The 13,916-nt window shown below is 38.6% G+C and overlaps 1 protein-coding gene across 5 annotated transcripts in view; it reads right to left on the reverse strand.

Moving 5' to 3' along the window:
• The window catches only part of POSTN (periostin), a 67,102-nt gene extending 57,107 nt beyond the window's left edge, over positions 1–9,995 (reverse strand). For 3 of the 5 annotated variants that reach the window (XM_056561948.1, XM_056561949.1, XM_056561950.1), the window contains exons 1-2: positions 9,370–9,994; positions 7,247–7,345 (exon numbers count right to left, since the gene is read on the reverse strand). In XM_056561948.1, coding sequence (XP_056417923.1) covers positions 7,247–7,345; positions 9,370–9,491 — 221 coding nt within the window. In that variant the 5' untranslated portion in view covers positions 9,492–9,994. Of the gene's footprint in view, positions 1–7,246; positions 7,346–9,369 lie in introns of all 5 variants that reach the window. The other 2 variants (XM_056561946.1, XM_056561947.1) reach the window with 1 other exon arrangement.
• Between the last annotated feature and the right edge of the window lie 3,921 nt (positions 9,996–13,916).

Below are 13,916 nucleotides of genomic sequence, written 5' to 3' on the forward strand. Positions count from 1 at the left end.
CCTTCATATATTTTCACCATTTGAACAAACATTAGCCTAAAGTCTACTGTATGTATTGCGGGCAATTAAAAAATACAATATAAAACTGCCAGTTGCTTTGCCTAACGTTTCTTCAAACATCCATTGAGCTATAACAACAGGAACCAGACCGGACTGCTGACAGGTCCATTCCTGATTCAGCGTGATTGACATGACCCCAAAGGTCAAAGCAACAACAACAAATGAATGGTTTCACTAGTTAAAATCATATGTTATCACACATGACTTCACTAGTTGCTACCAATAACTTTTGCATCAGGCAAGCTTGAAACACGAAAGTGATTTAAGTTACGTACATAATACTTAAACAATATGCAAATGCATATAACTAAAACTCAGGACAGGTTGGCCCTTTAAATGGCTTAATTCACATCAGGAATATACTTCCCATTAAGATCCCCTGTCCTCAGGCTAATATCATTCTCAGACATACACTCTACAACCAGTTTCCCTGGATGCCAGTTAACCTTAAAATGTGTTCACATATCCTCCATACATAAACACATAGGGGGATTTATCAGAACTGGCGCATAGGAAAGGGAAGCAGTTGCCCATAGCAACCAATCAGATTGCTTCTTTAAATTTTCAGAGGCCTTTTTAAAGAAAATAAAAAAAGCAATCTGATTGGTTGCTATGGGCAACTGCTCCACTTTTGCTCTACACAGATTTTGACAAATCTCCATCTATATCATAGAACCTGAAGGAAACCCTCACAAAGAACGGTAACACATACAAGTCCTGGCAAATATTGCCTTAGTCTTATTCAAATCCAATGTTGCAAAGCAATATTGCAACTACTGTATGTTCCCAAATAATGACCAAGGACTATGACCATAATGACTAATGATTAACCCCTTCATGACCAATGACATACATGTATGCCATGGGTCAGGTGCACATATATATGACGTGGGCTTGTGGGTTGGGTCCACGTCATAACCGGGAGATGTCCGCTGCTATCAGCAGCTGACATCTGCCAGTAATGATGGACATCAGAGAATGCTGTGATAATACTGTGATCTATACCGCAATCTATAAATGCCGCTATTCCCTGGTGTCTAGTGTTCCCATAGCCCCCCCCGTGATTTAATCGTGGGGGGGAATATGGGTTGCAAGGGAAGCCCGAGACCTTACCTTGTCCTCTGCATTTTCCCTGGCTCTATGATTGTTTAAGGCTGACTTTTGCAGCCCTTAGCAATCAAGCACAGATTTCATGGATCAATGTAATGCAATAGCATTACATTGATCTATGTAAGCCATCTGATGATGGCTCATAATTGGCCTTTAGGGGACCAAAAAGTGTCTACAAAAATGTAAAAAAAAATAAAAATGTTTTTTTAAAATATAAAAGAAATCCTTCCCCTAATAAAAATTCAAATTATCTCCTTTTCAATTTTTTTAAACTAAAACCCTGTACAAAAAAGAAAAAATACACATACTTGGTACCGCCGCATGCATAATTGTCCGAACTATTACATTATTATGTTTATGATCCTTAACGGCATAAACGCTAAAAAAATTCCTAATGCCAAAATTGCTGATTTTTAGATACATTACATCCCAGAATTTTTTTTTATAAAAAGTGATCAAAAAGCCAGAACTACACAAAAGTGGTACCGTTAAAAACTACATTTCAGGGTGCAAAAAAACAAACCCTTTTTTTTTTTTTAAACAACTGGTGCCAGAAACTTAAACAGATTTGTAAATTACTTCTATTAAAAAGTATTAATCCTTCCAGTACTTATCAGCTGCTGTATGATCCACAGGAAGTTCTTTTCATTTTGAATTTCCTTTCTGTCTGACCACAGTGCTCTCTGCTGACACCTCTGTCCATGTCAGGAACTGTCCAGAGCATGATAGGTTTTCTATGGGCATTTGCTCCTACTCCGGACAGCTCCTAAAATGGAGGTGTCAGCAGAGAGCACTGGGGTCAGTCAGAAAGGAAATTTAAAAAGAAAAGAACTTCCCGTGGATCATACAGCAGCTGATGAGTACTGGAAGGGTTAAGACTTTTTAATAGAAGTATTTTACAAATCTGTTTAACTTTCTGGCACCAGTTGATTAAAAAAAAATGTTTTCCAGTGGAGTACCCCTTTAAGTAAAGCTTCCAAGAAACATTCAAAGAAACTAAACCATAGACCCTAGGTCTTCAAACTAAGCACCTCCAGCTGTTGCAAAACTACAACTTCCAGCATGCCGGGACAGCCAACGGCTGTCATAGACATTAACTAGAATGCATGTTTATGGGGGAGTCTGGAGATATGTGCACAGCTCTACAAAGATAAGCCCCCCTTTCACTCTTGCTTCTGATTTTGTAAGGGAACATGATGCAATGTGTATAGTGAATGCTCTCCTCCACATACAGCTGGGCTTGGTACATAATACATAGATAAATCATTATAGCGTGCAGTATATATAGTCAACAAATAAGATTATATATAAGCACCATATGGAGCCCTGCTATCAATTGTTTGCCAACATTGCTATGATTGTTACAAAGCTCATAGAAATAGGACTTGCCTAGTTGGGTTCCCTACTTTTATGGGCCCATAGTGAATACTTAGTCTTTTTCTATGGTAGATATGTATAATAAAGGGCATCACAAAAATAAGACAACAATGTTTACAAAGGCCGGACAAAACCGATAACACCAAAAAAAAAACCACACCTGTTCATATGCCCAAAAACCATGCTGGACCAACAGGACATTTACAGTCTATAGGTCGTCAGCAAGTGTAAAGTGACTTTTTTTTGGAAGTTATGGTGGAACAACTCCTTATGAGAGTTAAGAAAGAACTCCAGCCAAAACTAACCTATCCCCTATCCACAGGATAAGGTAAAAGTAGCTGATTGCTGGGGGTCTGACCCCTGGGACCCCGCAATCTCCTGAATGGGACCCCAGCTGTCAGTGAGGAGCATGTGTGATCTACTGGTGATCTACTGGTAGACGGCACACGCTCCATTCCTTTCTATGGGAGCTCCGGGGATGCCCGAGTGCTGTACTCGGGTCTCTTCATAGAAATGAATAGAGAGCATACCGTCTACCACATTCGCTCCACACTGAGAGCCGAGTCTCCTTCTGGAGATCACAGGGGTCCCAGCGGTTGGACCCAGGGCCGGACTGGCCTAGCGGGATACCGGGAAGATTCCCAGTGGGCCAACCGCACAGTGGGCCGGCAGGGGCCGGTTTTCTGCACTACACCGGACGGCCCCTGTGCGGCCACACAGTGGCTGCTCACTCACACAAGGTGCTGACACTAAGTCAGGACCTTGTGTGAAGCGTCCACAGAGAGGTGGAGCTATAGCTGTAGGCTCCCAGCCCCGCCACTCACCCCAGCAGTACCTGCGCATCCAGAGCGCAGTGATTTCCAACCCTGATTTTTTCTTTTTTTTTCCCCTCCCCCGGCACCGCAGGACCTGCGATGATGTCACTGTCAGCAGCCCCTGATCATGTGACTGCAACTCCTCCATGTGACTGATCACATGACGGAGTCGGAGGGGTGCCCCGAGCCGAAAAAGGTTGGGAAACACTGGCGTACAGGATTTAGTCAGTAACAGTATGATGGTAATATAAATGGTGATAATATTCCTCCCTGTATACTGGTATTATTGGTAATATTGGTCAGTATACAGGATTTGGCCAGTAACTGTATGATGGTAATATGTATGGTGATAATATTCCTCCTTGTATACTGGTATTATTGGTAATATTGGTAAGTATACAGGATTTGGTCAGTAGCAGTATGATGGTAATATGTATGGTGATAATATTCCTCCTTGTATACTGGTATTATTGGTAATATTGGTCTCAGTATACAGGATTTTGGCCAGTAACCGTATGATGGTAATATGTATGGTGATAATATTCCTCCTTGTATACTGGTATTATTGATAATATTGGTCTCAGTATACAGGATTTGGTCAGTAACAGTATGATGGTAATATGTATGGTGATAATATTCCTCCTTGTATACTGGTATTATTGGTAATTTTGGTCTCAGTATACAGGATTTGGTCAGTAACAGTATGATGGTAATATGTATGGTGATAATATTCCTCCTTTTATAGTGCCATTATTGTTAATATCAGTCTAATTATAGAGGACTTGGTCAGTTACAGTAAGGTAATATTTCCTTTCCTCCCGTACTATTGTTACTTGGTAAATGTATGACTTATATAGACATATTCATATTATAATGCATGGAAAATTGACACATATATAAATTGCTTCACCATAGTGAAATACAGTAGCAATTTATTTCTTCGAAATATATATCAAGGAAATAAAAATAAATAAATAAATATATATATATATATATATATATATATATATATATATAATTAGTGTACTGTAAAGGGATAAATCTTGGCGTGGCTGACGTGGAGCTAGTCTGCAATTATTTTCAGGGCTGGTTTTAATCCCCAGTCCAGCCCTGGTTGGACCCCACTCGATCAGCTACTTATCCCCTATATTGTGGATAGAGAATAAGTTAGTTTTTGTTGGGAATTCTCCTTCAATATCGTTAATGCTTAGTTGGACAGAGATAAATGGTAAATGATAAACAACACTAGTTTTGATTTTATTTTATTTTTTTAGTAAAATAGTCTTCCATGACCAAAACCACTGTTTTTATGGACACTCCTCAGCTACAGCCATCACTAGGGTCACATTGATAACTATGCTAAGCAAAATTCCAAATAAACCATTTATATTTAGAGAATAAAAAATAATAATAAAATAAAATGTGGCTTTTTATGTTTATTTTGTTTTGACAGATTTAAAATCAGTATAAACTCCAAAGGATACAATTAATAGAAAGCATGATGCGATGAAGAAAGCATCACTACTCCCCCCTAGTGGCTATGTAAAAGAAAACTTAGTTAAATATGCAAAGTTCAAGATAGTATATGATAACTATTTTTAAGGGTTGGTTCACACGTACAGGATCTGCAAATTTGAAATTAATTGGTTGCAAAATCAGCTGCACAAAATATGCAGCAAAAATATGCAGCAGGACCCATAAGTGTGAATGTACCCTAAGGGTAAAAATTGGACTGATTATTTTTTTTACAAGCGCACACACACACACACACATATATATATATATATATATATATATATATATATATATATATGTGTGTATATATATATATATATATATATATATATATATATATATATGTTTCCTATAGCTGTCATGGTAGGCTAGGTGTTGTCATTTTGGATACCAATGGCATCAACAAAGATACTCAGAGATCAAAGGTATAGAAAGTACTACTATATCTAGAGCTGGTCATACCCAATAGATAAATGATGGGTGAACCTATTGATTTTGGCAGGATTGGAAGATCATCTAATATGAAATGGCAGATCATCTCCTGATGGCAGATGTTTAGGAGAATAGAATTGGGCATACTAAATTTGAATCCTTTAGTACTGTTCCAAGTGGTAATTTTTTAAAAGTTATATATTAAATAACTATTATAATATAAAATCTTACAATTGCTAAAGAGTTATACTAATAATATTAAATGGTACCCAGTTTGTAAAGTTGAAAAAAGACAAGACTCCATCAAGTTAAATAGAAGTAATTTACAAATCTATTCAACTTTCTGCCATCGGTTGATCTGGAAACTTTTTTCTTCCACCGGAGTACCCGTTTAAAGTTAAATAGATCTGTAAGTTACTTCTGTTTTTAAATCTTAACCCTTCCAGTACTTATCAGCTGCTGAATACTATAAAAATACTACAGAGAAAATTGTGTAGCTCTTTCCAGTCTGACCACAGTGCTCTCTGCTGACACCTCTGTACGTGTTAGGAACTGTCCAGAGCAGGAGAGGTTTGCTATGGGGATTTGCTCCTGCTCTGGACAGTTCCTGACACGAACAGATGTGTCAGCAGAGAGCACTGTGGTCAGACTTGGAAAGAACTGCACAACTTCCTCTGTAGTATACAGCAGCTGATAAGAAGGATTTAGATTCTTCAATAGAATTGTTTTCCACTTGTTTTCCACCGAGGCTCCCCTTTAAGAGTGATACAGTACATTCCTGTGACTAGTTATGAGTTATAGCTATGCTTCCCTACACCCTGGGCAAAGATTAGGTTAGTTGACTTGCTCTCTATAAAAATACCCTGTCTTTCTTGCGCCCCCCCCCCCCTTGGGGCCAACACCGGGGTACAGTAAGTATTTTAGTGCAGGATGAGTAAAATATCTCCTAATATACTCGAAACAAGATTCTAGTGATTCCTCCTTTTGATGTGGACCACATCACTCCAGCACTGTTTATTCCGCTCCCTAGCCTGGAACTTCTCATTTACGCCGTAAATTGTCGCTTCCCTATAAATTGTTTAAAAAAAGTGAAGTTGCAAAGATAAATCTTCTTAGAAAAAGAATTCTCTACTAAAAATAATTGCTCAACTAAACCATTATTTCTTAAGTCATCCCACAAGAGCTCCTCTATGTGAAGCAGAACCTCATCTATTCCAATGATTTTCCAATATTAAAGGTTTTTTTTTTTTTATCAACTGGTACCATAAAGGTTAAACAGATTTGAAAATTACTTCTATTTAAAAATATTAATCCTTCCAGTACTTATCAGCTGCTGTATGCTCTACAGAAAGTTTTTTTTTTCTTCCGAATTTCCTTTCTGTCTGACCACAGTGCTCTCTGCTGACACCTCTGTCCATTTAAGGAACTGTCCAGAGTAGGAGGAAATCTCCATAGCAAACCTGTCCTGCTCTGGACAGTTCCTGACATGGACAGAGGTGACAGCAGAGAGCACTGTGTTCAGACAGAAAGGAAATTCAAAATGAAAAGAACTTCCTGTGGGGCATACAGCAGCTGACAAGTGCTGGAAGGATTAAAATTTTTAAATAGAAGTAATTTACAAATCTGTTTAACTTTCTGCGATCAGTTGATTAAAAAAAATGTTTTCCAGTACCCCTTTAAGCCTATGTAGTCCTATAGGTTAAGGTAATGTTTCCAAACCAGCTTGCCTCGAGCAGTTGCAGAACTACAACACCCATCATGCCCGGACAGCCACAGGCTGTCCGGGCATGCTGGGAGTTGTAGTTCTACAACAGCTGGAGGCACACTGGTTTGAAAACACTGTGTTAAAAGGTTGTTGTCTGCAAATCTGATATCAATTCTAATACAAATGCCAAAAGTAAGATCAATACTCATGCCAACCTGTTAACTCTACTTACGCTTTTTTGCCGCAGATGGCGCCCTGGTGCCAGTTTTTGCAGGTACTGAAATACTTCTTTTTCGTTCCCATGACTTGTTGCAGAGCACAGACATTTGGACTGTAAGGGAATAAATTGAAGAAAAATAAATATTTTATTTAGGCTTCAGACTTATCAGAAATATTAATAGGATTTCTGTAGAGTCACTTCCCATCATAAAAGTCCTCGTTCCAATACATTAATAAGGAAACAAAGGAAGCTTTATAGCTGGTAAACTTTCCAGCAGTCACCACCAGGTGCCCTGGAACATGTTTTTTTTTTTTTATAGGGGTCAAAAAAAAAAAAAATGCCATGTGCTCTGGGAGGTGAAGGGGCCGTTTCTTTGTTCACAAGGGTCTCACAGAATGAAAGACCATTAGTGTTACTAATACCCATCTCCAGAGCACAGAATACCAAGCACAGCTATACAAACAGCAGCACTCACATAGTGCACCCTCCCACTGTTACCCAGCAGATGTACTTCTGTATTACTTAAGTCATTCATGTATGTGCAAATTGGAACATCAGGAACAATGAAAAAAAGTTTCATGCAGACAGAAAATTCATTTTTTTCCCTATAGAAAGCCATAGATCCTTCTAAATATATATCTGTACATAGGTGAACAAATGTAGTAGTGTATAGTACATAACTATACACAGATGCATCAGGACTGAGGAATTCCTATCAGGCACAGGGTATTGTTGCAGGGTGCCATCCGGTATTATCTGGAGGTTTACATAGGACTGCTGGCACACCTACTGCCTTATCTAACAAAGGAAACACAGAACACACTCAGTTCTGCTACATCTGTGTGATCCTCTGCATTATCTTTCAATCTACATTTATGCTTGCCAAACAATGTATTACACATGTAATACAATAGTTGCTATTGCTTAAAACATTAAAATAACTTATGTATTAGGCAAAAAAAAAAAAAATGTAAAAATTTTTTTTTATCCTCCTATCTATCTATCTATCTATCTATCTAATAAAGATGAATGTAGGCAGCACACCAGGATTCGTGCAAAATTAAAGTGCTTTTATTCCAAAGATAAAGTCTTTATCTTTGGAATAAAAGCACTTTAATTTTGCACGAATCCTGGTGTGCTGCCTACATTCATCTATATTGGAAAACGGACTGGAGCACCGAGGTCTTCAGGGCTGGCACCCACCCAAAGTACCATTAGGAGGTGCCGCTTCAATTGGGATTTCTATCTATCCATTCTCTCTCTCTCTCTCTCTCTCTCTCTCTCTCTCTCTCTCTCTCTCTCTCTCTCTCTCTCTCTCTCTCTCTCTCCCTATCTAGTCTTTCATTTTCTTTATTTCTATCTACCTATCTCTTATCTATTTTCTAACTATCTATCTATTTATTTAATTATCTATACATCTACCTGTACTTATGTCAAATCTTCCTTTCTTTCCTTCTTTCTCTACCTATCATCTATCTATCTAAACAGAAAAAATCTGCAGCACTCCAAAATAAGGTGCACAAATGGTGGATTTATTAGCCTGACGGCATAGCAACGTTTCGGCTGCCCACTTGCAGCCTTTCTATCTATTTATCTATCTCATATCTATCTATCTATCTATCTCATATCTATCTATCTCATATCTATCTATCTCATTTATTTATATCTATCTATCTCATATCTATCTATCTCATATCTATCTATCTCATTTATTTATATCTATCTCATATCTATCTATCTATCTATCTATCTCATATCTATCTATCTATCTATCTATCTCATATCTATCTATCTATCTATCTCATATCTATCTATCTATCTATCTATCTCATATTTATCTCATATCTATCTCATATCCATCTATCTCATATCTATCTATCCATCTATCTCATATCTATCTATCTCATATACATCTATCTCATATCTATCTCTCCATCTATCTATATTTTTTCCTTCTTTCTGCACTTAATAAACTAAACACTTAAAAATTCATATAATAAAGACATTTAAAAAAAAATGGTGTTTCTTGCATTTACACTCTCGAGGAATGTCCTAAAGACCTGAATTACTCTGGAATAGCTCTGTACCAGCTTCCCCAGATGTCCTAACATAAAAGGATAAATCATTACACTTACCCCTGTTTTTTGGCCCTTATGCGACTGTGTGACAGGATCTTGTCATAGTAGCCATTACTGTCTGCACGGTCAAATGCAGACAGTACAAAAATGGCAAAGATGGATAAAAATATAATCTTCATTGTTTAGTCCCCCAAATGCTCCCTGTAAATGAAAAGGGAGAACTGCCAAGTGTTATAGAGCTGAACAGAGTTTATATACAGCCTGGAATTCTGTGGGAGGGGAGCAGAGTATCAACCTGAGACAAATGCTACACCCTCCAGAAAGACTTAGCCACTGCCGAAATCACTAAAGGAGTTACAGGACTTCTGGCCAAGTGCAACTTTTTTTTTTCCTTCCCAGGAAAATAAATATTACACGGATCCAGTTGTGACTAAGTCATATATGAATCATTTTCCTTGCAAATATTTGCAGCATTTTTGTAGATTTTGGAAGTTTAGTCATTCATTTGGCATCATTATATATGCATATATGGACTGTAATGAGAATCTGAGAAAATGTCATAGCAACCCATTAATTGATAACCCATCATACTAGAAGGACATCATAGCTTATATGGGGATGTCTGTGGACATATGGGGAGATTTATCAAAACTTGTGCAGAGGCAAAGTTGTCCAGTTGCCCATAGCAACCAATCAGCTTGCTTCTTTAATTTTTCACAGGCCTGGTTAGGAATGTAAGAAGCAAGCTGATTGGTTGCTATGGGCAACTGGGCAACTTTGACTCTGCACAAGTTTTGATAAATCTCCCCAAAATGCTACACTATATTACCAGTAGTGAACTCTGAAAACAATAATAAGAGTAGTAATTAATATTAGTAATTGGTAATAATTTGTACTAGTAACATAGGTGATGACAAAACAACAATAATGAAATAGTAAATAATTTGTAATATTCATCCAAGATATTTTAGAATATGATCAAAGACATTCTATTTAAATGGACACTAATGTTTCACACAAATTGTGCTCATTGAATAGCAAGAGTGCTCACAAGAAAATCTCTATTTAATTGCTGTTTTATAAACAATATATATATATATATATATGTATTCAGTACTGCATTTGCAAGGTGCTATGTGAGCAGAGAAGAAATCAGTAACAAAACAACAAGGTTCTGTTCTATGCAGTAAGCAGCTGCTGCTGATAACAAATGGTTGGAGAGTGGCTGGGGGGAGAGCATTACAGCAAGGAAGGGGTTACATCATAAAAGAAACTCCAGCCTAAGAGGTGAAGGTCTGCTGAATGCTGATGAAAAACTACACAATTGACAGTAGCTCATAACATTATCAATATATATATATATATATATATATATATATATATATATATATATGTATATATATATATTTCTTACACCCAAAAAATATGTCTAAGGCTTTAGCCACTAGCTGTCTTGCTTCTAGGGAAATTGCAGTTGGCTGCACATTTATGCTCACTCTACCTCTTGCTAGAAGTTGAGGTGGGGCTTAGCTATTGTTACGTGAGAGAGCCTGGACTGCCTGTCTGCCTCCTCCAGATGGTCCACACTGTGCCTAAAGGGAAAACCAAGGCTTCCCTCTTTATAAAATATTGATAATGTTATGAGCTACTGTCAACTGTGTAGTTTTTCATCAGCATTCAGCAGACCTTCACCTCTTAGGCTGGAGATTCTTTTATGATGTAACCCCTTCCTTTCTGTAATGCTCTCCCCCCAGCCACTCCCCAACCATTTGTTATCAGCAGCAGCTGCTTACTGCATAGAACAGAACCTTGTTGTGTTGTTACTGATTTCTTCTCTACTCACATAGCACCTTGCAAATGCAGCACTGAATAAGCATCTTCTCCCCCCACATGCAATTTATAGTAGTGCACTTTAATTCATCCCCCAGCGCAGGGCCAGCCTGCTCAGTCCTGTACATTTCCTTCAGCACTTTGTCATGGTATAGCAGAGAGAAGAAGAAGCTTTCATGTGATTGGCTTGAGAAGTAAGGGAAAGGAAGTCCTGTACAACTGGTCCTACCACCTGAAATGGCAAGAATGAAAAATGTGCACTATGGAGGATACTCTCAGTGGCTCAATAAAAGCAGTAAGAGGCCAAAATGAACTTGTCACCACTCTTTTTTTTTTTATTCTTTTAAAAGTACAGGTGTGCTTTAATATGAAAGCCCCCACATTTCTGCATCCACAAGGGAAATGTAGTAAAACATGCAGCCACTTAAATGAAAAAAAACAAAAAACAATGTTTACCAATATGTTTGTTTGCTTGACAGCCAAAATTAGGTTTGATCATCAGACAACCCCTTATCATTTAACTGCTTAAAGAAGATGTCCAGTGTTAAGCAATTTATCCTCTATCCATAGTATAAATGTTTGATCTTGGGGCTCCAACTGCTGAGACCCCCACTATCTCCCGTCCAGGGCTCCGACTCTGCCCAGGCTGAGCTGCTGTATTTCACGTTTCGCACACAGCAAGTCAGCTGGTACAAACACTCCTTTTCCATTCATCTCCATGGGAAAGGCAGAGACACAGGAACCCTGGGGCCCCATACGGGAGATCACAGGGGGTCGCATCAGTCGAACCCCCCCGCGATCAGACGTTTATGCCCTATCCTGCAAATAGGGGATATATTGCTTAGCACTGGACATCTTTAAAGGACAACTGAAGCCATAACAACTTATCCCCTATCCACAGAATAGTGGATAAATGTTTGATCGTGGGGGGAGGGGGGTCCGACCTCTGGGACCCCCCGCCATCTCCCAAATGGCCCCCGCATTGCCGCTCTGTGAGAGCGGCTAATCCAAATAGCATTGACCTCAGTGAGGTCGACGGTATGCCCCCTCCCCATACAGCTCTATGGGAGAGGCAGGGGGGCACGAATGCTGCCTCTCTGCCTTTCCCATAGAACTACATGGAGGAGGCATGTCTGCCGTGGAAAGATCCCCCGGGTTGAATGCAGTGCCACTGCCACTGGGAATCAATTTAAAGTAATATAAAGTAACATAGTTCTGTCCAAATTTTGTTAAGGTTCGGCCATTGTTGCCAAACCACACTGAAAAGTTTGCTCATCTCTAGTAGTGAGGAAGGTTGGGATGGTCCTATAGTGTTGCGGCATCTTGTCGGTCTACAATTATGCTGTTGTTTATTTAATTTGGATTTTTTTAAGTAAATTTAAAGAAAATTCACCATATGTGCATAATTCTGAGCGAATGCTATGATTAACACCAAATATGGCTCCATTATAAAGAAAAGCCATGATGCCCGCTCCTTCCAGTCTCTAACTGAAGAAGACTGTTCCCCGCTAACTCACCTTTCAGAACCCGTGTGAAGGATCCTAATTTTCCTAATAGGTTGGGGTTCAGTCTATTTGATATTTATGGCATATTGTTTGACAGTACCATGAACATCTAAGTTGGGAGGGCCCTTTCAAAAAGGAACCAGGGGGAAGAGAATCGAGTTTTTCAATATATAATTACTCCTCAGTTTTACCACGTTATAATTAAATTATATATTATCATAATAGAAAAATAAATAAGCCTTTCAGGCGCTTGCCAAAACGAAATAGCATAACAAAACTGTTAAAGGGCTTAGCTGTATTTCAATCAGTTATTTCACTGACACCTACAATAAAAAGTTTTAATAGAGTTTTTGATATTCATTTACAAAATTGCTTGCACTGTAATTTGATCTGGGTTTGATGAAGTGGTAAATCTGTCAGATCTGTAATACCTTTTACCTGATCTTCACATCTAGTTGTGACCTCTCAATTCTAAAAGCTGCAATACATGGCTAATCCTTTATTATCAGGAGGAAACCACCCTTTGTTTTGTTAAAATGACATTTTTTTCATGACCAGAGGGAATCCTAGGAAATTAAGGCCCCCATGCACATTAGAAAAATAGTCATCCAAACCTGCCAATTTCTGCATGTATGGGGGCCTCCAGACTCTTTCTCAATATATGATGTCAGCTGAGAGAATGATCGGCTATATTAGATTTTTTTTCTATAATTGTATATTTATTAGAAAGGTTTTTCAGTAATACAAAGAATAACTAAACAAGCAACCCAGGAATTTAATAATTTGACACAACGTCAGTACAGGAGATAAGACAAGTCATAAACAGTTATAGCAGAATACTGTGGCTTGCTGGGCAGTCAACATAGCATCAGGGTCCACGGAGTTGAATGACTTAAAGCAACTAGTAAGTATGAAAAACATAACAAGTGAACTCCTTGAATGCACAATATAAGGTAGGCATTAGCCCCTTGAAAGAGGCCAAAACAGTCAAATCAAAGTTTTGGCTGCTAGCAGAATGTGGAGGAAGTTCCATCTGTTTTTACCCAAGGACCAAGGGGACAGGTGGAGAAGGTAGACCAGAGGGTCGGGGGGAAACACAGCATTCAGGACCTCACCTATTAAATGTTCCACCGCAGACCAGAAAGTGGCCAGCGGGGGACACGATCACAACAGTGGCGAATCCCAATAGAAAACCTCTCCTGCTCTGGACAGTTCCTGACACGGATAGAGGTGGCAACAGAGGGCACTGTGGTCAGACTGGAAAGAACT

The sequence above is a fragment of the Hyla sarda genome, chromosome 2, assembly GCF_029499605.1.
Source record: "Hyla sarda isolate aHylSar1 chromosome 2, aHylSar1.hap1, whole genome shotgun sequence".
Classification (NCBI taxonomy): Eukaryota; Metazoa; Chordata; class Amphibia; order Anura; family Hylidae; genus Hyla; species Hyla sarda.